Consider the following 25,918-nt stretch of genomic DNA (forward strand, 5'->3'; position numbering starts at 1 on the left):
GTTAAAATCCTTCAAAGTCACTGGATTCCTCATCATCTGTATGTCCAAACAGAGCTTCAGCTTCAGCTGGTAAGAGGTTATCAGCATAGACATTGTCGTCATCATCACTGAGTTGGTCATCACCGTCACTGCTGGCGTCTTCATACAAATCGCTGTCTTCACTGCCATCCATAGCATTACTAATGCCACATTTCTTGAAGGCGCGTTGCACCATGTCCTCTGGAATCTCTTCCCATGCATCACGAACCCACTTTGCTATTAATTCTATGTCCGGCTTCATCAGATTTCCAAGTTTTGTCAGTCGGGCTTGACCAGATGACATCCATTCATGCCACATCCTCCGCACACGGTCTTTGAAAGGTTTATTTAAACACACATCTAGGGGCTGCAATACAGATGTAAGTCCACCTGGAATAACCGCCAAAGTATCTTGAGAAGACTTTGCCAATTTTTTGATGTCATCACATGTGTGGGCTCATCCATATTTCCAATATCTCCCAGGTCATAGTTATGGATCCTTCTTTGTTTTATGATGAATGAATGGAATGACATCACTTTTTCATCAAGGTCTTTTGGCAACTTCTGTGAAATCTTTGTTCTTTGTCGCAAACATAGGCCAAATCTATTCATGAAACGGGTACACCATCCTGCTGATGCAACAAATTTTTCAATTCCTGGTGCTTTCAATTGATCTTCTTTAGCCATTTGAAGGGCACGTAAGCGAATTCCCATGCGTGTTACGCAGTAGCCATTTTGACGACACTCCACAACCCATTTATGCAATTCAGTCTCTAGAGCCTCATACGACACCTTCAAACCACGTTGTGCTTTTTTTGCCTTTGGAGTCTTTTCCAAGTCTGCTTTCATTTTCCGCCAATCCCTCACTAGTTTTTCGTTAACACAAAATTCCCTACTTGCAATACTGTTATTGCTTTCTTCTGCTCTTGACACAACCTTAAGTTTGAAACCAGCTTCGTACGACCTGCGTTTTTGCTTTGGTCCGGGATTTGAAGTACTGGGATCCATTTCTAACGGGATAAAAAAAAACATCTCCGTCCAAATACCGTAATGCTGCACAACATACCGTATGCCCCATAAATGCTGCACATGAATAATGCTGGCCCAAATATTGAAATGCTGCACAACTTATGCCCCATAAATGCTGCACATGAATAATGGTGGCCCAAATATTGAAATGCTGCACAACTTATGCCCCATAAATGCTGCATTACCGGCTCTTCAGTCCCTCTGCGCCGGCTCTTCAGTGACTCAGAGGGCGCGTACTATCCACGTCATCGCTCCCCCTGTATGTCACTGCCAGAAGACGCGCCGGGAGAGAGCGGCTTGAAACAACGCCGCCGCAGCCGCCACGGCCCTATCATCACCCGCCGCCGCCGGGACACTGACAGGCTGCAGGGGACCGCAGACAAGTACCGGGGAACGCGGAGACGACGGGGACCAGGTAAGTTTGAACCGTGACCCGAATATAAGTCGAGGGGGGTGTTTTTCAGCCCAAAAAGGGGGCTGAAAAACTCGACTTATATTCGAGTATATACAGTAAATCTTATTGGATGACCATCCTGGCTCTGTATGCAGTCACCGTGCCTCCATAACACAGCCACCTACTATTCCCCCATAATACACCCACCACTGTTCCCCATAAGGGTGAGTGCACACAATGTGGATTGAGCTGTGGATTTTTCCACGCAGATTTACAGGTAAAACCGCAGGTAAAGTGACCTGTGGTTTACCTGCGGATTTGCCAGCGGTTTTCCCCTGCGATTTGACACCTGGACAATGGAACAGGTGTCAAACCGCTGCGGAATCCGCAGAAAGAATTGACATGCTGCGGATTTAAAACCTCAGCAAATCCGCGCGGAAAAATCCGCAGCATGTGCACTGCCGTTTTGAAATCCCATTGATTTGCATTGTACTGTACAATGCCTGCGGATCTGCAGCAAAATCCGCACAGTGTGTACATACCTTAATATATCCAGTCACTCTGCCCTAATAATAAGTACTATCACTGTGCCCTAATAACACAGCCTAATACAGTTCCCTCAAAAACATGCCCAGCTATTGTGCTTCCATAAAACAGCCACCTAATGTGTCCCCATGACACATGCACCCACTGTGCCCCCATAACACAGCATGACACAGTTCGCCAATAACACGTCTGGCTACTGTGCTTGAATATAAAAGCCATCTGCTGTCTCCAGAATACCTTCACCTGCTGTGCCCCCATATCACATCCACACACTGTGCCCCCATAACACATACACACACTGTGCACCATAACAAATCCACCCACCCCATAGTACTTCCACATGTTGTTCCCTCATAACATAACCACCCATCGTGCTACTATATTACATCCACCCACTGTTCCCCCATAACACATCCAACCACTGTGCCACATTACACACCCAGCTACTGTGCCACTATAACATGTTCAGACACTGTGTCCTCATAACACATCCACCTGCTGTGCCCCCATTATACATCCACCCAATGTGCCAATATAAAACATTGAGACTGTGCCCTCAATAAAACAGCCTAATACAGATCCCCATGACACACCCAACCACTGTGCCCTCATAATACATCCACCTGCTGTGCCCCATAACACATCCACCCAATATGCCCCATAACACATCCAGCCACTGTGCCACTGTAACACATCCAGCCACTGTTCCCCATAAAACATCCACTCACTGTGCCGATTACACATCCACCTGCTGCGCCCCCATAACACATCAACCCAATGTTCCCCACACACATCCTGCCATCGAGCCCCCATAACTAGTGTTGAGCATTCCGATACCGCAAGTATCGGGTATCGGCCGATACTTGCTGTATCGGAATTCCGATACAGACTTCCGATATTTTTTCAATATCGGAAGTCGGCATCGGAATCGGAAGTTCAAAGTTGATTGACAGCCTGACATCATCATGATGCGCGGTGTGTGCGCATCATGATGCGCCGTCATTTCGGGCCTTCCGGGGGTCTCTGCCGGCCTGCCGGGGGGCTGTGTGGACTGCCCGGGGTCTGTACCGGCCTGCCGGGGGGCTGTGCCGGCCTGCCGGGGGGCTGTGTGGACTGCCCGGGGTCTGTACCGGCCTGCCGGGGGGCTGTGCCGGCCTGCCGGTGGTCTGTGCACCCTGTGGGGGTCTGTACCGGCCTGCCGGGGGGCTGTGCACCCTGTGGGGGTCTGTACCGGCCTGCCGGGGGGCTGTGCTGATGTCCGGGGGTCTGTGCAAGCATCGTCCGATGGGACTATAAGTCCCATCTGGCGATGCCTGCTACCATGACAGTAATTGACACATTAGCCAATGATGGGACAGTAGTAGTCCCATCATCCGGCTAATGTGTTAAATGTTAAAAAAAAAAAAAAAAAAAAAAAATACTACATACATACTACATACATACTACATGCATGCTACATACATACTACATGCTACATACATACTACATACATACCACATATATACTACATACATACTACATACATACTACATGCATGCTACATACATAACATATATACTACATGCATGCTACATACATACTACATGCTACATACATGCTACATACATGCTACATACATACTACATATATACTACATGCTACATACATACTACATACATACTACATGCATGCTACATACATACTACATACATACTACATGCATGCTACATACATACTACATGCTACATACATACTACATATATACTACATGCATGCTACATACATACTACATGCATGCTACATACATACTACATGCTACATACATACTACATGCTACATACATACTACATGCTACATACATACCACATATATACTACATACAATACATTCATACATAGACATACAGTACATATAACATAGAGTAACATACTTACCAATACTTGTCACATTGTTCCCCGAAGCCATTGTCTTTTAAAGGAATAAATATTAACATAACAAACCACAAAAATACTCACCCACGATCCGAAGCAGTCCACGAGTGTGTCCCACGACGATCTTGGGTAGAGAACTGCAGCATCAGCTGATGCCGCCGTTCTCTACGGGCTGCAGGAATCCAATGACGGAAGGTAGGTATCCTTCCGCACTGTATTCCTCCGCCACTTAAAAAAAAAAAAAAGTCCCTAGTCTCACTTTATGCCATTGCTGTGTGGGAAATTCCCACACAGCAATGGCATAAAGTGAGACTAGGGACTTTTTTTTTTTTAAGTGGCGGAGGAATACAGTGCGGAAGGATACCTACCTTCCGTCATTGGATTCCTGCAGCCCGTAGAGAACGGCGGCATCAGCTGATGCTGCAGTTCTCTACCCAAGATCGTCGTGGGACACACTCGTGGACTGCTTCGGATCGTGGGTGAGTATTTTTGTGGTTTGTTATGTTAATATTTATTCCTTTAAAAGACAATGGCTTCGGGGAACAATGTGACAAGTATTGGTAAGTATGTTACTTTATGTTATATGTACTGTATGTCTATGTATGTATTGTATGTAGTATGTATGTAGTATATATGTGGTATGTATGAAGCATGTAGTATGTATGTAGTATGTATGTAGCATGCAGTATGTATGTAGCATGCATGTAGTATATATGTAGTATGTATGTGGTATGTATGTAGCATGTAGTATGTATGTAGCATGCATGTAGTATGTATGTAGTATGCATGTAGCATGTATGTAGCATGCATGTAGTATATATGTAGCATGTAGTATATATGTAGCATGTAGTATATATGTAGCATGTAGTATATATGTAGCATGCATGTAGTATATATGTAGTATGTATGTAGCATGTAGTATGTATGTAGCATGCATGTAGTATGTATGTAGCATGCATGTAGTATGTATGTAGCATGCATGTAGCATGCATGTAGCATGCATGTAGCATGCATGTAGCATGCATGTAGCATGCATGTAGCATGCATGTAGCATGCATGTAGTATATATGTAGCATGTAGTATGTATGTAGCATGCATGTAGTATGTATGTAGCATGTAGTATGTATGTAGTATGTATGTGGTATGTATGTAGCATGTAGCATGTATGTAGTATATATGTAGTATGTATGTAGCATGCATGTAGTATATATGTAGTATGTATGTAGCATGCAGTATGTATGTAGCATGCATGTAGTATATATGTAGCATATATGTAGTATGTATGTAGCATGTAGTATATATGTAGTATGCATGTTGCATGCATGTAGTATATATGTAGTATGTATGTTGCATGTAGTATATATTAGTATGAATGTAGCATGTATGTAGCATGTAATTTTTTTTTTTTTTTTTACATTCAACACATTAGCCGGATGATGGGACTACTACTGTCCCATCATTGGCTAATGTGTCAATCACTGTCATGGTAGCAGGCATCGCCCGATGGGACTTGTAGTCCCATCGGACGATGCCTGCACAGCCCACCGGAGCCTGCACAGACCACCGGCAGGCCGGCACAGCCCACCGGAGCCTGCACAGACCACCGGCAGGCCGGCACAGCCCCCCGGCAGGCCGGCACAGCCCCCCGGCAGGCCGGCACAGCCCACCGGAGCCTGCACAGCCCCCCGGCAGGCCGGCACAGCCCACCGGAGCCTGCACAGCCCCCCCGGCAGGCCGGCACAGCCCACCGGAGCCTGCACAGACCCCCTGGCAGGCCGGCACAGCCCCCCGAAAGGCCCGTACAGACCCCAGAGAGGCTGTACAAGGCAAAAACAGGGTTTTTCTTATTCCGATACCGGAAGTCTCATAGACTTGAATGGGACTTCCGGTATCGGAATCGGCGATACCGATACTTTTTTTTTTAAGATCGGCCGATCCATTCCGATCCGATACTTTGAAGTATCGGACGGTATCGCTCAACTCTACCCATAACACATCCATCCACTGTACCTTCATAACACATCCACCTACTGTGCTCCCATAATACATCCACCCAATGTGGCCATGTAAAACATATTGAGAGTGTGACCTAATAATAAGGCCTATCACTGTGCCTCCAATAACACAGCCTAAAACAGATCCCCATAATACACCCAGCCACTGTACCCTCAGAGTAATTCACCTGCTGTGACCCCTTAAAATATTCACCCACTGTGTCCTAATATATATAACACATTGACCAAATGTGCTCCATAACTAATCCAGGAACTGTGCCCCCCCGTATCACATCCACCTGTTGTGTCCCCATAAAACATCAACCCCAATGTGCCCCATAAAACATCCAGCCACTGTGCCCCCATAACACCTCCACCCATTGTACCCTTATAATACATCCACCTCCTATGCCCCCCTAACATATCCAGGCACTGTGCCCTGATAACACATCCACCTGCTGTGTCTCCATAACACATCCAGCCTCTGTGCCTCATAACATATTTATTCACTGTGTCTCATAACAAAGCCAATACAGTTCTCTCATAACACATCCAACTACCATGCCCTCATAATATTCAGCCACTGTGCCCCCATAATATGGATCGCCCGCCAGGGCAGTGGGGTTACTTGGTACCGGGCCGGTGTTTCAGAGTGACGTGTCACAGTGGCGGTGACCCGGTCCGTGGCCCTGGGCGTCCATGCAAAAGGGGTGAAACGTGGCTGAATAAAGTTTATAGGTGGATGATACGTGACACCACCTGTGGTGCTCGGCAATGAAGGGGTTAAGCCAACGCTGCAGGCAGATCCTCTGGGACAGATGGTATAAGGCAGCAAGATGTATGAGCTCCCCACAGGTAGAGCTGTAGTCCCAGGGCAGTAGTAATAGGTGTTGAGGAAGAGGGTGCAGTGTTAGGCACAGAGATGTAGCAGTGCTGAAGAGGTTGCAGGAAGAAGGCAATGACACAACAGGGTGCAGTTTCCTTTACCTTTTACTTTGCTTTGTAAGTGCAGTCCAGGATTCAGATTACAGATGGAACAGGAGTTGATCAGCCTAGGAGCAACTTGGGAATCTCTCTATGCAGATGGGCTCTGTGGTCTCCTTTCTAGCGCTTATCTGAGGTACTTGCAGTACTGAGTTACACTGAAGTTCCTCTTGCTTGCTCTCTTTAGAACTCCCCTCGTATGGCAGGCAGCCATAGCCTCCTTTTTCTGGCTCACACACATGTTGCTGCTGTGACTCCGAGTCTTATGTGGGAACAGAGCATTTACAGCTTCTCGTTCCTCCGGTTTCTGCTGCAGGACCATCAGCATCCATACAACCTCGGATACCGGCTCCGGACCATGCGCTACAGCTAGAAGTGAGCCTGAATTTTGCTCAATCCTCCAGCTCCTCTCTCCACAGAACTGAACTAACTTCCCCTTCCTGGCCCCCAGAGAGCAGCTCATCCTCCAGTTTGGTTCAGAGCTCCATCTGCTGGCCTGGAGTGGGAACTGTGCTGTGTGCTAGATTTACCTGACAGAGAGATCCTTCATTGCTTCCAAGCATGACATCACCATCCCTAGGATGAAGGTAATACCACTGTGGTGACCATACTCCTGGGGGTGCCACATTTACATTCAGCCACTGTGCTCCCATAATATTCAGCCACTTTACCCCATAATATTCAGCCACTCTGCCCCCATAACAAATCCACTCACTGTGCCCTAATAATCCCTATCACTGTGCCCCATAACACAGCATAATACAGGTCCCCCGTAACACTTCCAGCTGCTGAGCCCTCATAATATTCATTCACTGTGTCTCCATAATATTCAGCCACTGTTCTCCCATTAAATTCAGCCACTGTGCTCCCTTAATACATTCAGCCACTCTGCCCCCATAATAAATCCACTCACTGTGCCCTAATAATCCCTATCACTGTGCCCCATAACACAGCATAATACAGGTCCCCCGTAACACTTCCAGCTGCTGAGCCCTCATAATATTCATTCACTGTGCCTCCATAATATTCAGCCACTGTTCTCCCATTAAATTCAGCCACTGTGCTCCCTTAATACATTCAGTCACTGTGCCCCCATAACAAATCCACACACTGTGCACTCATAACACATCCAGCAACCATGCTTCCAAAAAACAGCCACCTGCTGTGCCCCATAACACTTCTATCCGTACTTCCCTCATATCACATCCACATATTGTCCCCCCATAACACTTCAGGCCACTGTGCCCCCATAATAAAGCCTAATACTCCCGCATTACACATCCATCTACCATGTTCCTATAAAATACTTGCTGTGACCCCAAAACATATCCACACACAGTGCCTCATAATATATCCAGCCACTGTGCCCCCATAACACATCCACCCATTGTTCCCCCATAACACATCCAACCATTGTGCTCTCATAACACATCCACCCACTGTGTCCCCCCATAACAGGTCCACCAACTGTGCCCCCATAACTTATCCACGCACTGTGCCCCCATAACATGTCCACCAATTGTGCCCCCAAAACACATCCCATCCACCCATTGTGCCTCCATAACATATCCAGCCAATGTGCCCCATAACACATCCAGGTACTGTGTCCTAATAATAAACCCTATCACTGTGCCCCCACAACAGTTTATTACTGTCCAGCACTAATGTAGCCAGGCACAGTTAGTACCTATGGAATTCCTGCAGCACCCTATCGGGGGTTATATGGGAGCAGTGAGTCTTGCACCACCTGATAATAACATGGGACTATATTATGAACTTATGGTTATTCGTATTTCTGGACCATTGGCTGTGAGACCTAAATAAATGCAGTTATCTATAGATGTGTATAATAATCGCCCGTGATGTAGAGGAATATTATGTTGCCTCTTTGCCACAAAGAATTCCTTGTATATATGTAATATGTACTTGGCGATAATAAATTTGATTTGATTTGATTTGAAATCATACGTCTCTGAGAAAACAGAATATTGCTACAAAGTCACTGTCTGCAGAGATCTGGGCAATGAGACGTCCTCCGAACAGGATGTCCAGGAAGTTGTAGACAGGAAGCTTGGACCAGAACCAGGACAGGCGGCCGCTGGAACCAATACAGCAATTGTGTCACATGAATGATGGAGTCACCACTGACTGAGACACCACAAATTCCTCACATTAAGGGACCCTCGGACTCATCGCACCACTAACGGGATGATCCCATGGCACATTTCTGGCATAAGGCCGGGGCATGAAATAAGCGTCTGATAGATGTGGGTCCTACAGATGGACAGATGGGATCCGCATCTCAAGAACATGGAGTCAAGATGAAGCAAAACATGTCACACCATTTGCCGACTCTTTTGCAAGTTCTCCTTTTAAAAAGGGTTATAAAGTACGTTATTAGGTCTGACTTGTACAGTTGTACATGGCCAGAAAGGCTATTACCCCCCCGGCACTGTAGGTACATAATATATAGACACTGATGTATTTAGTAATTTTTCATCTGTACAAAAACTGATATAATCTGAAAGTCTAAGTGGTGCAGCCTCAGGATTTAGTCCTCAGATGATCATATGCCCAGGATTTGCTATAACATGACTGCTTTCTTCTAAAAACAGCTCCACCCATGTTCACAGGTTGTGTCTGGTATTACATTGAGTTAAATTTGTCTGAGATACAATACTACTGACAACCTGAGTACGGGGTGGGGTTACTCCTGGACAATATTCATGACCGATTTACTGGAGCTCCCAAATCATTCAGAACAGGTGGAGCAGCTGAGTTGTCCATGACACATGTCCCTTCTGTGTTGCCCTCAGGAAGAGCAATGCTATCCCTGCTGCTCCATTAAATAATAATAATAATACATTTTATTTTTATAGCGCCGACATATTCCGCAGCACTTTACATTTCAGAGGGGATTTGTACAGACAATAGACATTACAGCATAACAATAATCACATACAGTAGATTATAACAAATACCAAGAGGAAAGAGGGCCCTGCTCGCAATTAAATGTTTATGGGGGTTGGTGGAAACGGCCACAGTGAGGAAGAACAGTGACCAACAGTGAGCTAATACTTGTCAAAATTGGGACCACCCGGGGATGTCCCCTCCCAAACGATTCAGGAATCATTCCAAAAAATGGCCTAAAAGTTAACCTTTTTGCATACGGTAAAGTGTGTGATCACGTGGGGTTATTTTTCAGCTTTCTCGGACCCCTTTAATTTCAGAAATGCTGCACTTTTCATTCGCCTGCTTATCTACCACGGTTAGAATGAATTCTGCACTTTACACCTGGCGAATTCTCGGGCTTCTTCTTCTTGCAGACCAGCTGATGTCAGCATTGTCCACATCCTTGTTTTTGCCATTGTTAAAATTCACACACCCAATTTGTTTGTCGAAGGAACACACAGCTGGAAGAAAGGAAGCCCTGTCATGCGGGATTATCTGTTGGCGCTGCTTTCCGGAACCCAACCGGTTAAATGCTTCGGGCTCGGTTACTCAGTCAGGTGTGGCCTTCCGTAAACCTGATCTTCAGCTGGAGAGAAAGCAGAAAAGTTTGTGACTGCAGCTGGGTGACTTCTTGAATATGGCTGAAACAAGGATAAATGCCAAGCCGTTCTCTAAATGCCAAAGCTTTGTGGAAATCTCATCCATGGCCAACCACGAGGAGGGCAAGGTGGCCAAAAGCCGCTCTGTAGAGGAGATGAGAACGGTAAATGTACCTGGTTCTGCAGGTGGAGAATCCAAAATATTAGATGATCCGTCCACGGAGAAAATTGAGGCGCTGACCGGTGACGAGGTTTGGTGCGACTTCTGCATGGAGACCAAAGTGAAGGCTTTGAAGACTTGTCTTACGTGCATGGTCAATTACTGCGCTGCCCACCTCAGACCCCACATAGATAACCCCAAGCTGCTGTCCCATCAGCTGGTGCCCCCTGTGAATGAAGCCGCCTTGAGATCCTGCAGTATTCATAATAAACCACTGGAGTGGTTCTGTAAGGAGCACCTGATATGTATTTGTGAAGAGTGTGCCACGGGAGACCACAAAGACCATGACCCAATCCCTTGTGTGAAAGCAAGAAAGCAGGTGGAGGTAAGACTAAAGAAAAAAAAAAAAAACCTTTTATGGATTAAAGTCTTGTTCACAATTCTCTCTCCTTGCCCTTGTAGTGATGTCCCTGCATTCAGCGTGATGTCAACGAGTGCTGGGTGGCACCCCCAAAACACATGGAAGGATTAGGGGCTGTATAACAATTCAATGTCTCAAACAGCAGAATTTTTTTTTTTTTTTTTTTTTTAAATCAAATATATCATAAGATGCACTTTATAAAAAAAAAAAAAAAGTTGAACATTTCAGGTATGTGGGTGGTTAACTAAGCATAAATTTCCCAATGCGTACAGTCAAGATGTTCTAAAATTTATGGATGTCTGAACAAGCGTGTGCAGGATGTGTCAGGATGACAACGCCTGACATGATGATTCTTGTCCACAGGAAAAATGACTATCTATTTCCACAAACCCAGAGATGAAGGCGAAGTTCAAATGTTTAAGGTGCCAAATTCTTTAAATGTCATCATATAAATACTGCCCCCTATGAACAAGAATATATACGTGTGCCTTATTTGCTCCTGCTGTTTATTGTACTTTTCCATGTATGCCCCTTTTTTACATGTAAAGTGCCATGGAATAAATGGTGCTATAAAAATGAATAATACATTATAATACTGTCCCCTATGAACAAGAGTATAACTACTATAATACTGCTCCTATGTACAAGAATATAACTACTATAGTACTGCCCCTATGTACAAGAATATAACTACTATAATACTGCCCCTTATATACAAGAATATAACTACTATAATACTGCCCCTATGTTCAAGAATATAACTACTATAATACTGTCCCCTATGTTCAAGAATATAACTACTATAATACTGTCCCCTATGTTCAAGAATATAACTACTATAATACTGCCCCCTATGTTCAAGAATATAACTACTATAATACTGTCCCTATGTACAAGAATATAACTACTAAAATACTGCCCCCTATGTACAAGAATATAACTACTATAATACTGTCCCCTATGTACAAGAATATAACTACTATAATACTGCCCCCTATATACAAGAATATAGCTACTATAATACTACCCCTATGTACAAGAATATAACTACTATAATACTGCTCCCTATGTTCAAGAATATAACTACTATAATACTGCCCCTATGTACAAGAATATAACTACTATAATACTACCCCTATGTTCAAGAATATAACTACTATAGTACTGCTCCCTATGTACAAGAATATAACTACTATAATACTGCTCCCTATGTACAAGAATATAACTACTATAATACTGCTCCCTATGTTCAAGAATATAACTACTATAATACTGCCCCTATGTACAAGAATATAACTACTATAATACTACCCCTATGTTCAAGAATATAACTACTATAGTACTGCTCCCTATGTACAAGAATATAACTACTATAATACTGCTCCCTATGTACAAGAATATAACTACTATAATACTGCTCCCTATGTTCAAGAATATAACTACTATAATACTGCCCCTATGTACAAGAATATAACTACTATAATACTACCCCTATGTTCAAGAATATAACTACTATAGTACTGCTCCCTATGTACAAGAATATAACTACTATAATACTGCTCCCTATGTACAAGAATATAACTACTATAATACTGCCCCTATGTACAAGAATATAACTACTATAATACTACCCCTATGTTCAAGAATATAACTACTATAGTACTGCTCCCTATGTACAAGAATATAACTACTATAATACTGCCCCTATATACAAGAATATAAATACTATAATGCTGCCCCTATATACAAGAATATAAATACTATAATGCTGCCCCTATGTACAAGAATATAACTACTGTAATACTGCCCCCTATGTACAATAATATAACTACTGTAATACTGCTCCTATGTACAATAATATAACTACTGTAATACTGCCCCTATGTACAATAATATAACTACTATAATATTGCCCCCTATGTACAAGAATATAACTGCTATAACCCTTTGCAAAAGCATGCACTGCTGGTCATCTACATAAACATGCTTAAAAACAACTAATTTGCCTTAGGACATAATACTAAGGCCGGGATCACAAATGCAAGAAACCCAGATGAGTCTCGCATGTTAATACCCAGCAGCCGCATGCTCTGCTCCCTATTGCCAGCTGCAGTGCCGGGTATTAGGCTGCATTCACACACTGCGGATTTTTCCGTGCGGATTTGCAGGTAAAGTGACCTGCGGTTTATCTGCGGATTGGCCAGCAAATCTGCGAGGAAAAATCAGCAGCGTGTGCACTGCGGTTTTGGAAACCCATTGGCTAACATTGTACTGTACACTGTCTGTGGAACTGCTGCGGATCCGCCGCGTGTGCACATACCCTTAAGATGCGAGACTCGTCCAAGTTTCTCACATGTGTGATCCCGGCCTAATACTAACTCAATTGTTGCTTCATATGATTAGGTGTTGTATGTTGCCTGAAAAATTCCTTTAATACAAAACAATAAATCCTGTCACTGGGGTTTTTCTATCTAATCTGAGAGCAGAATTATGTAGGGTCAGAAAGCCTGATTCCAGTAATGTATCACACGCTAGGCTGTCTTTTATTTTTCAATAAAATCAGAATCAATGTTTTATCAGCAGGAGATTATCACTACAGGACTAGGTGTCTCGTGCCTCCTGGTGCAAGCCCACCACCACTGATTATCATGTTTCTGTCTACAGTATACACAGACAGCTGCTGACCAGTGTTGTGGGCCGGGTTATACAGAGCTCAGTATTCTGAGATCTGCAGCAGAGAAAACTGATTTTTATCACCACTGTTGCAGGCAGAAAACTTGGTTACACATCGCAGAATCAGGGTCTTTGTTCCTATCTCATGAGCTGTCAGATCACATAGCAAAAAACTGCTGACAAATTCCCACTACAGGGATTTTCCACTTTTAAAAAGTGGTACCGATAGTATTTACCCTACTGGCTTATGCCATCTATATCGACTGAGCTGCAGCGGTGAGGTAAGCTGTCGATGTGATGTCACCACTGCAGCCGAAACACTAACACCGAAACAGTAGCAACATGTCCACGCTGGAGCCCTTAAAGTGAACCTGTCAGCAGGATTGTGCACAGTAACCTACAGACAGTGTCAGGTTGGCACCATTATACTGATTAGGCTGGGGTCACACTTGCGTGTGTAATGCGAGAAACTCTCATCAATACCCGGCACTGTTGCCGACACTCGGGACTGGAGTGTGCAGCTGCATAGAGTGCTGGTGGTAGTGCCGGGTATTGGTGCGTGAGTTTCTCGCATTACACACGCAAGTGTCCCTGGCCTTAAAATGATACCTGGTGATTAGATCTGTCTTGTGGTTGTTGTTTAATCTCTGTTTTCAGTTTTGAGTTAATGATATGCTCGTACTCCAGGGTGGCCTGTGGGGGGTCTTCATGTGGTGCTCTGATCCCTCATTGACCTGCTCACTAGTTTTTGCCTATATTGGAAAAAATATTACCTGCAGCATTTGATGATATAGGTAAATTTATAATAATAAAAAAAAAGTCTCGTCCAAGATGGCGCCGCCTGCGCAGTAGCAGCTATCGTCAATTGCCGATAGCTGCTACTGAACACAATCCTGCTAACAGGTTCCTTTTAAGAGTGACTTCTGTTAGACTCTTGTTACTTGACACGAGTTCTAGAATTTGGATTCCATCTTTTTGGAAAAGTGGAAAGCCCCTTATATGTCAATTTTGATATTTAAAGGGAATTTGTCACCCCATTTCAGCCCTATAAGCTGTGGCCACCGCCATCAGGGGCTTATCTACAGCATTCTGTAATGCTGTAGATACGCCCCCGATGTAACCTGAAAGATAAGAAAAACGAGAGATTATACTCACCGGGGGGCGGAGTCGGGTGCGGTGGGTGTCACGGTCTGGTCCGGCGCCACCCATCTTCATACGATGTTCTTCTCCTTGCTTCTCCCTTGGCTCCTGTGCATGTGTACTTTATCTGCCCTTTTGAGGGCAGAGTAAAGTACTGCAGTGCGCAGGTGCCAGGAAAGGTCATAGAAGTCCCGCGCCTGCGCACTGCAGTACTCTGCTCTGCTCTCAACAGGGCAGATAAAGTACGCGTGCGCAGGAGCCAAGGGAGAAGCAAGGAGGAGGACATCATCGTTTGAAGATGGGAGGCGCCGGACGGGACAGCGACACCTATCGGACCGGACCGAACGCCGGGGTGAGTATAATCTAACACTTTTTTTCTTATCTTTCAGGTTACATCAGGGCTTATCTACAGCAGTGTTCCCCCAACTCCAGTCCTCAAGGCCCACCAACAGGTCATGTTTTCAGGACTTCCTTAGTATTGCCAAGGTGATAATTGCTTCACCTGTGCAATACTAAGGAAATCCTGAAAACATGACCTGTTGGTGGGCCTTGAGGACTGGAGTTAGGGAACACTGATCTACAGCATTACAGAATGCTGTAGACAAGCCCCTGATGGTGGTGCCGGCAGCTGATAGGGCTAAAATGGGGTGACAGATCCACTTTAAGCTCCTGGCACAATTGTATCTCATATTTTATCATCTCTCTAGGATATTGCTCACTGCCCCTTATATCTTCGTGTTGTAATCACTAGTGATGAAGTAGCTACATACCAAACAAATTACAGTAGGAGCAAATGATCCTCCTAGATGTGTAGATTCCAAAAGTCAACAACTACTTATTAACATCTTAATCCTGGGATGGGGAGAAGGTTCTGCTGAGACCAGAATGCTCTGTGTACAGGGATGTGGCAGATAGTTAGTGAATATGTTAAAACTTTTTGAAAATGGCAATTTTTTTTATTGCATTCCCCTCTCCTCTAATCTTCCCATCTACCTTATCCTTAATTTTGTGTATTTTACTCTATTTTCTGTGACGTTTCATTTGAGAGGAGTCTCAAACATGACGTCAGAGATGGATGGGGCTGCAATCGCCCCTCCTGGAACAGTACTTCATCAGGGGACACTACTGCAGTTACTTACTAATTACTATAGTTTCTGGGATCGCTTCCCTCCGAAGACGTCCTCGGTAATAGATGCTGCGGGAGAGGTGAGTGCAGCACCGACTTTCTATTTCTATCGCTGCCTCTGTAGTTTCTGTGTAAGAAGATGTCATAGAAGCAGTGAGTGACACCAGCACCACCGTTTCTACCACTGCTCTCAAATGAATCGTCATCAGGGGGCAGTGATAGAAGCTGTGAGTGCAGTGCCGTCCCTTGGTAGAAGCAGAGAGCCGACACTGCACTCGCCTTTCCTGCAGCGTCCATCACCTGGAATCCAGGACATCCTCAGAGGTGGCAACAACGCAAGAATCTAGTGATTAACTGCAGGGCTGTCCCCTAGTGACATCCTGTTCAGGAGGGACAGTGGATGTTGCTGGGATGCAAGTGCAGTCTCAGCCTCCTGTAACATCACGTTTGAGACTCCTTTAGAAGTAAACTATCACAGGAAATACAATAAAACACATTTAGAGATTAGCAGAATAGGGAGAAGTATACAGTGTTGTGTAATGAAGCAAATTACAAAAGTAGTTAGAAAATACATTTTGGGTGCCGGCCCATCCCTTATACTTGTAGAAATAAGCATAGTGCAGAGCTATAGATGATGGCTGACTACCGGGGCTTTTTTCTCAGGTGCTGGCTGGCAAATGGTGCACTGAGTAGCAATTGTGCCTTGGTAAGTACAAGGCTAAAGCAGCAAACTGATTCATTCCTCCCAGGGAGAGGTAAGCCCAGCTAAGAATCTGTCAAAGGAAAACATATAAATGGGGCATGAGTCAACCAATCATTATTAGGAACCGCTCACCTAATTGGTTTCGGGTGGTTTCCCACTATTACTCCAAGCCAATTAGCTACTAATTATTCACTCATCATCTTCCAGAACAGGTACCAATATATGAGCAGATTTCTTCTCGCAGCCACGTCCCAGGTCCATAGTATTGGGCCATGGATGGGAGCCCACAAATTTCCTTGGCTTTCTGGATAAAAGACTCTGCTTATGATTAGCCGATCTGGCGAGACATCACCTGTGCACTGCACAGATGACAGCCCGCCAGACGGGTGAATCAAACGCTGCAGCAGGGAACCCGGAAGCACAAGAAATGCATGCCGCTCCTTTTCACAGCCAGAGTGCATTGACCTGGATCGAAGACATGCCATCGCAGTAAAAGGCTTTTCTCCTCTTGTTGAATTGGTAAAATTGCAGAAAGAATGGAGGAATCTTTTATTGTATAGTTTACATCCTGTAGCCTAAATTACCGACCACCTCTGAAGTCTCAGTATTAGCCATTTTCATAAGACAGGAGAGCAGCATCTGCAAGCTCTTTGCATTGCAGCTTGTAAGTACTGCTCCAAAGCTGGCCAGATTGCTAGATCTGGTCAGCTTCAGGCCCCCTACACTCCTCTGAAGCCACAGAGACAAAGCTATAACTGATATCAGCACTTGAGTGCTATGTTTGGGCCAGCTGTGTGACGGTCTTACTGTCCCAAACTGTCAACCTTCAGGTGCTCATGCTCTTCCAAGCAAGCGGGAAGTAGAGGTAAGGGAGCGATGCACTCCTGAAGACAGATCACAAGAAAACGCCATTGATACAGTCCTACCAATCAGCGAATGGGTTAATATTTGAGTTGTCGTTTTCACCTTGTACCTCTGTTGGGGGGGGACTGGGCAGAATGAATTTCGTGGTTGAAGCTTCTTTTATTTTTCTCTATTTCCTTAGGAGACGCATTTGAAATGCCTTAGTGGAAATGCTTGCATGCACCAGTGAATAACCGGTATCCTCTTTCATTCCTCCAGTTAGAAGTTCAAGAGATAGTCACGGAATACGACTGGAAGCTGAAATGTGCAGAACTTTCGATCGTCAAATTGGAGGCAAACACAACCTCTATACAGGTAGCCGAACAATTGTCCACAGAGATGACCTCCCAAGGGCTGGCAGCCAAACTTTGAGAGATCAGTCCAAAGTCACCAAACATACCAATCTGTCAGAAATTTGATCAGAATATGAGGGATAGTCAAAATCCACATTTGTACGGGCTGTACAGAATTACATTTTTATTTATTTTTTTTTTTTTCTTCGTCTTTCCAAAAACAAGTTCTTGGTGTTCTTATGTCTGGTATTGGCTTGGTTTCCTTACTTTCAAAGAAAGCAGCCATATTTTGGAAACTTCAAACTTAAGCAATTTTATTAAGTCGTTTTTCATTGTGGCCCATAAGGCTACGTTCCTATGATGAGTTTTTGGTGAATTGTGGACACTGAGTATTTTTGAAAAAAGACAACCCATCATCTTTAATGGGTTTAGAAATGCTACAGAAAATCTGTAACATCAAAAACTTACCAAAAGCTCATTGTGGGAACTTGGCATTTTTTTTCTAGAGATTACCGGTATTTGAAAATGGCAAAATGAGGCATACTTGCCTCCCAGGATCCAGCGGAGGTTGCTCCTGAGGTTATTACCAGTTATGGAAGTTTTCTTTGCTATTTTTGAATGTGTTGGCACCATTGTAGTCAGTGATTGGCTGCAGCAATCAGGTCACTAAAGGAGCATATCATTGAAGAAACATGCTCTTGTGCTGTGACTTCTGATTGGAGCAGATTTAACAAGGTGGCATGGGGGGGTAGTCATGGCCGAGTCTCTTAAAGCAACAGTTCATAAGCACCCTGGCCCCTTGCACATGAAAAAGACAGGTGTGGTCCCAATCCTACAGCACAGTCAGTTACCTTCTCTCCACGCTCACTGCAGCCACTGGGTGTGAGGATCCAGGAAAAACATGACAGGCACAGTTCTGCTCCAACAGGGAAAACTTTACTGTACATGAAATGATGCTTCCTGCTCTGTCCCTGCAACTACTTGAGGCCAGTCAGAATCAGTGGCTCCCTCCCAAACTGGAGAGCCACAACAGTCTTTCTGATGATGGACCCACAGTCCCAGGGTCTGTCTACACTGCCTGGTGGATGGAATCAGGGGCCTGCGACAGCTTTGCCCTGTCATCCGGGGCACCTTCTGCTCCTGGCTGTAGGAGCATCCTGCTACCCGGGGAACAGGGACTTCCCATTCCTTTGAGGCTGCTGACCCAGCCCACCAGATTAACCCTTGCTATCCCTAATGTGAACACACTCACCACAACACAATATATACAACACAAGGGTATGGGATGAAAGAGCAACACACAGTTCACATAGCATTAATAAAACAGTGAAATGTAGGCAAACCATCAGGGCACCGCACAGGGTACTCATGCCTGGCATCTAGGAGAGAGGGAGCACTGAGGGTCCCCGCCACCTCCTTACACTGATACCACTTCTGCTGTCAGTGCAGACTCCTGGAACAACCTATGCTGGATCCAAGGGACTACTGGAAGGTAAGCATGCCTTTGGTAATTTTCAGACAATCTATGCCTAAAAAAATTAATTAATATATTTATTTTACTGTTGGGCAGCCTTTAAAGTGGATCTGTCAGTAGGATCAATCCTACTAAGCTGTCTGTATGGGTATGTAGGTCCTAGAAAGTTGAATAAAATGATACCTTGATAGCTGAGATCTGATGTCTTATTCACAAGAAATCTACATTTTTCTTAATATGTAAATGAGCTGTTAAGACCTATGGGCCAGACATAGATCTCTCAGAGAATCTGCTTCCAGAGCTTAGTTTATATGAAAGGGGATGTAACCGGTGTGAACCATTTAATGAGTCTGCTCTCCTTATCTAAATTTTTTGTTGGTAACGCCCCCTTTCATTTACAATCCGCTCTGGAGGGAGATTCCCAGGAATATCTGTTTCTAGCACATAGATCTTAACGGCTCATTTACATATTAAGAAAAATGTGGATTTCTTTGGAATAAGATATTGGATTGCAGCTATCAAGGAGTCGCTTTGTTCAGCTTCCTTTGACCTACATGTCCATATAGATGTCTTTGGAGGGAATATACTACTGACAGATTCCATTTAAGGCTGATCACTCCACTGTCAAGTTTGATGCTCAGATCCACCATTTGGTCTACAAAATGTGTGGATCAGAAATCTGTCAAGCCTGGTGTTTTTGGAGCCAGTGTAGACCTTCTTTTGGAGTTACTTTGTAAAGGCTCTTGCTTGCAAATTATTGTAAAAAAGTTGAGGGCAGTCTTGGCGAACATGGTCAACTATTTCATTGACATTGGCATGCTAGGATTGAAACTGAAAACTCTCCCGAATTCCCAGAAGTCACCAAAACTGGGTCCTGCAAAAACCTTTTGAAAACAAATGTCCTAAATGCCAACAAGTTGATCTGGTTGGAGGTTACCGAATCTTTGTAGAACCATTCTCTCTTTTTGTGTATTTCCAGAACTCCGTAACGGAAACAAAAAGAGCAACAGATCTGCAGTTTGAAGAACTTCATGATGCAGTGAAGAAGGCTCATTCCAAAGTGTTGGAATTCCTGGAGCAACGAGAGCGAGCAGCCATCAATCAGGCCGACGGTATTAAGACCCACCTGGAGCAAAAATGCAATGAACTTCGGAAAATTAAAGCCAAGGTGGAGGGGATTGCAAATCATTCAAGCGACTTCTGTTTCCTTCAGGTATGAAGTGTGTGAACATTGTGGCAGTGAGAAGTCCCTGTGGGATTTTACTCAGCTTCTGAAAAAACAACTAAAACTTTTGAAATTTTGGTTTTATCAAAATGTTTGGCTCTTAAAGGCTCTAGGTTTCCCTGGCACATTCAATTATGATATTGTTTGTGGTTGCAATTCAGCTGAAAGGAGCTAAAAAAGACTAAGAAGAATTAGAAACTCTCCCTTTGGACTATCAGAACAAGGTCATTGGCAGATTCTTAATTAACCCACTCTGCAGCCTGAGATTTAAGAAAAAGCAACCCAGAGGCTGTAGAAGATAAACGACTCAAAAATTTTAAGGAAACCCAATTGAGAAAATTTTATCTTTAGCAAAAAATACATGCATTTAAGTAAAAAGCAAAATTATCCCCAAAAAGTGGACAACCCCTTTAAATGTTTTTGACTATTTTATGTAATTTGAGAAATACACAGAGAAAAAAATAGGTTGCAAGTCGTGAGGGGCCACTTTTAAATGATATTGACATCTGTATATATAGGGTGGACATACAGCTTTGATGCTGGATACTTGGGTCATTTCATTACCCATATGTATTTCAATTATGAAATTATTTAACCACTTTTTTTTTTTTTTTAAAGTCTCGCTTTGTGTTTTACGCAGGAATATTGTGAGTTTAAGAAGGCGACTGGAGACGACACTCTCCCCAGCGTTTACATCGGACTCATTGACAAGCTGTCGGGGATCAGGAAGGTGGTGAATGATTCCACCAAAAAAGTTATTAATGATTTACAGACCTCGTACACTGATGACCTTCAGGAGTTTGCTAAGGAAGGTAAGGAGGTAGAATTGCCCTTATGGATTTTGTCCCAAGGACAAAAAGTAAATTTTAATCAATAGATGTTAAAATAATTGTAAGTTCCACAATTTGATCTGTTAAAAATAAATGCTCCTGTGCTGAGATCTTATAAATGTGTAATGGCTGTACCTGCCCATGCAGAGCTGCTCCAGTTCATGGCCTGCACATTCCACAGCTCTTGGTCAGTTGAAAGCATAAGTCACTAATGATAAGGGAGTATGCAGACATCACAGCATGGGCTCAAGGTGGCTGCTTTCTGAGATAACAACACATTTCTCTGCATGTTTTATCACAGGAGTGAGTGTTTCTACTGTGTCAAAAGCTCATCCCAAATCAAGTCAGTGACATTGGAGCTCAGAGGCTGCCGCACCTACGTCACTGACTTACGACGAGCTCATAGGATTGGTGACCCTGTAGAAACAATCACTCCTGTGATAAAACAGGCAGAACTTGGTTTATAAACCTCAGAACCCTCTCCGCTACAACATTTTGGCTTTTAAAGATGATCTGTCACAAGTGGCCAGCTTTTCCTCTTATTTTATCGCCCTCAATACTCTTAATTTATTTTTTTTAAATCCACCATACAGCTCCAGAGATATGAGCCTTTTGACTTTATGCAAATTTTTATGGTCTTTAGTACCATGGGGGTGATGTGGCATTGCTCACAGGATCCTCAGGGGGGTGTATATAGATTGTGCTGCATAATTATCTTGTGAGAAATGCCCGCTTAGGAAAGACTAGATAAAAATCAGCTCTAAAGAAAGAGGCCTATACCTCTGGAACCATATGGCTGGTTAAAAAAAAACAAACAAAACAACTTTATCCCCGATGCTTCCTTTTTAAATTCATTGACATAAAGCTAATTGTAGTATGTAGAAAACATGTACAATGGTATAAAGTTACCTAGAGCTTTGGCCTGAGCTTAGAACACAAGCTGCTGGCAAATCATTTAGGGAAGTAAATATTTAAATTGTGATTTGATAAATTAATTTTACGACCTTGAAAGAAAACAAAGGACAAGTAAATCAGAAGAACAGTGTGAACCAACGGCCACACCTAAAGGGAGTGAATACTTTAATAGCCATACATATGGATAAAAATTGTTCAACTCTTTATGCAAATGTTAATTGCAAAACAGTTTGTCAAAAAGGTAATTCGATTTAATGTGTACATCAAAGTCTGCAGCCACCTGGTGGCTACCAGGGGTATCTTATCTTTATTTTGTCAGAAACTAAAAAACAAAACTAATCCACAAAAATGAATGATAACCACTTGTAAGAATGATGTTTATATTTTTGCAAGTTATTAAATTAAAATCTACTTCTTCCACTAAGTCAAAAATTCATACATAGTAGAATTGTCCCAATATATCAGAGAATAGGAAAGATTAAATTCCCATTTCGTGATTTGTCACCTCGGGACCAGGACTTGTCGTATCACTTTTATCTGCAATGTTGATTTTGAGGTCAATGATTTTTTTTTTTTCCCCACACTTTTTTGCAGAAGACGTCAGGATAAAGACAATGGTATCAGCAATTGTTTCAAAAAAGCACAAGATAACGGCTCCTGACCCCTCAACGAGAGATGACTTTCTTAAGTGTAAGTGCTCGGATGTGCTGTCAACTCCTGGCAACCAATAACACTTTAGATTTGTAATCTGAAAAGCTAGAATTTTGCAAATTTCATGAGAAAATAGTATCATTCCTGAGATACTGATGTCACACCTGTGTCTTATGTGGCAATGGGAGCCGTAGAAGTTGGGGGGGAGGCATTTTAATTAGAGTTGAATCGACAAGTCAGTAATCTGTGGTCTCTGGATGGGAGACCTGAGAACCACCTTCTATTTTACGACATTTGGCGCAACATCACATGTGCTTCACACATCAGTGACGACGTCACGCCAGGCCTGCTAATAATATAGTCAAGAGGAGAGCCTGTCAGGTATGCGGTGGTTCTCGGGACTCTCATCCAGTGATCTGACATTACCGACGGTCCGGGTCGTCTGTCGATAAGCACCAACTCTAATTTCACTTTCACCTTTCTGATTCCCCCCCCCCCCATGTCCATCCACTTCTCTGACTATAGGGGACACAGCACTGCTCAAAAATAAGGGAACACCTGTATCACAGTATAACCCTAAGTTAATTAAACCTTAGGGATGGCGTTCTGTCCAGTTGGGGAGATATTGTGAAATGACACACTATAGGAACACTGGAGAGAATCAGCAAGACAACCCCAAAATGGGGGGGGGGGGGGGGAACAGAACTGGTTTTGCAGATGGTGACTGGCCACAGACACTTCTCCTTTACTGATCCTTCCTGACTAGCTCTTCTACATTTTTTTTTTTTTTTTTTTTTTTTTTTATCATGTCCTTATCACTACTGGTAGGGTGAGGTGGTACCTGCAGCCTAATGAGGTTTATTTTTGTCTCGGTTGATGACTATCACTCGCTTGGAAACCCGCTCGGCGACTATCACTTGGCAACTTGCTTGGCAACTCGGTGGGCGACTAGCCCTCGGTTGATGATTATGGTCTTGGTTGCTGACTTGCCCTCAAGTGATAACTTTGGTTTCCCTTGACCAGTCATTTTGTTCTCAACAAATTGCAAAATTTATATCTGTAAAGATTTTCACCTTCACTTTTGTTTGAGATCCAGTGTGTGATTTTCTTTAATTTTTTGAGCACTGTACATGAGGATCACTTTAGAGGAGGAAATGCCATCTGCAGTGGAAATATGAGAGAGAAGGACTTGATATTCCAGTGTGTAACTTTATCCTCCCAGTTCTATCTAGGTCACACTCTCCTGTTATCAGTAGCAGTACCTGAGGCTCTTCCAGGCATGGTCACTGGGGGTTAATTGTCATTTAATGTACTTCCTCAGCTCGGCTCCAGAGTTGATTTTTTTACGACATCATAAAGCCTTCCTGTAGCAGTATCTTTCAGCTGAACACTTGGTTGATTGTGACTTGTAGGATTGCTACTACCAATAGGTGGTGCTGTAGAGTAAAAGTCCTCTTTCTCTCTGAAGAGGCAATTTGCATATTAAACACAATATAATCTCCCATGAGCAAAGGGCCGCCACCGAATCAGAAGCAGATTGCAAGACAATGTAGTGATCGGTAGAAGCCCATTGATGTCATGATCACTAAGAACAACTTGTTAGGAGTGATATTAAATGCCATCCTTACACTTCATGTTTTTGTGATTACAGATAAGTCGAATGTCACCCTGGACCCAGTGACTGCTCACTGCTTCCTGAGGCTACTACAAAACAACCGAAAAGTGAACAATGCCTCCCCATGGCAGCAGTCCTACCCGGAGCACCCAGAAAGATTTGAGTACTGGCGTCAAGTTCTGAGTGATGAAAGCTTTTATGTGGGTCGCCATTACTTTGAGGTTGAGTTCAAAGGTGAGGTCCTCTACATTGGCGTGACCTACAAGTGTATTGACCGGAAAGGGAGAGAAAGTAACAGCACCATCATTGGAAATGACTTCTCGTGGTCCATTAAGTGGAACGGTAAAGATTTTTCAGCTTGGCACAGCGACGTGGAGACCCCACTAAAGACAGGAAAGTTTTCCAGAATTGGAGTCTATGTCAATTACCAGAGAGGCACTGTGGCATTTTACGGGGTCAAGGACACCATGACGCTCCTGCACAGGTTTGAAGGCTCTTTTTCTGAACCCCTTTATGCCGCGTTTTGGCTTCCCAAAAAGGAAAGTTCGGTGACCATAATTAGTCCAGATGACATGGTCCAACCAGTACAAAGCATGGACGCCAAGGTGGTGACCACCACTAATAAGGAGACCATCATGTTAACTACCACGAAGACAGAAGTCTTAGTCAATACCACAATTCAGACCATCAAAGTGGAGACAAATAATGGTCAAGAGGTCACAGATTTGGTCAAGCCAACACAATCTCCTGTCGTAGCGTCCAATGGAGAACTGGAACTGATGGAAGACCACCCCAGCACTAAAGTCACCACAGTCTGACATTGGGTCTCTGTTTTGGAACCTTTAAGATTCTTTTCAATATCTGTTTGGTTTGTCCTTTAGTGATGAATTTGGAGATAATGAAACATGAGATGCGTAACCGAATGCTGGACTGTATTGCAACCACTACTGTACAAGAGAAAATAAATGACCTCCACTTTTAGGATGTAGAAATGTGCCCAGGGCAGTTGACACTACTTCCCCCACTCTGACTATTCATGCCAGATTGATATAAAGAGGTCACACCGCAGAGATATGATTCATGGCAATGATGTTTCCTCTAGACACACTTGTAAAATGTGTGTTTATTTAAATTCTATAATAAATAGCATTTTTGATGGAAAGAGTTCTCAAACGTTACATGAAGCAAACCTTTCAACTCTAAATGGAATGAAAGGGGGGCACGAACTACAGTAATCCGAGAATGTATAATGCTGCCCAATACACACAGCTCTAATCTACATCAACATTCGCACACACCTTTGTGTCCTGCTCCTCTTCTCTTGCTTCCATTGCCTTGTCTTGTGACCTGAGAATGTCACCCA

At 43.6% G+C, this 25,918-nt stretch overlaps 1 protein-coding gene across 2 annotated transcripts; it reads left to right on the top strand.

Annotated features, from left to right (window-relative positions):
- Positions 1 to 10,352: 10,352 nt before the first annotated feature.
- TRIM16 (tripartite motif containing 16) lies at positions 10,353 to 25,717 on the top strand. Of its 2 annotated transcripts, none has more exons than XM_073559619.1 (6): positions 10,353 to 10,971; positions 17,772 to 17,867; positions 20,299 to 20,532; positions 21,185 to 21,356; positions 22,884 to 22,979; positions 24,592 to 25,717. In XM_073559619.1, exons 1-6 carry the CDS (start codon positions 10,465 to 10,467, stop codon positions 25,371 to 25,373), a joined length of 1,887 nt encoding a protein of 628 aa, XP_073415720.1. In that variant the 5' UTR covers positions 10,353 to 10,464; the 3' UTR covers positions 25,374 to 25,717. The 2 variants fall into 2 exon arrangements, with proteins under 2 accessions (XP_073415720.1, XP_073415721.1); XM_073559620.1 differs by lacking the exon at positions 10,353 to 10,971 and adding an exon at positions 15,076 to 15,172.
- The last annotated feature ends 201 nt before the right edge of the window (positions 25,718 to 25,918 follow it).

The sequence above is a fragment of the Dendrobates tinctorius genome, unplaced genomic scaffold, assembly GCF_039654945.1.
Source record: "Dendrobates tinctorius isolate UK_male_01 unplaced genomic scaffold, ASM3965494v1 ptg000014l, whole genome shotgun sequence".
Classification (NCBI taxonomy): Eukaryota; Metazoa; Chordata; class Amphibia; order Anura; family Dendrobatidae; genus Dendrobates; species Dendrobates tinctorius.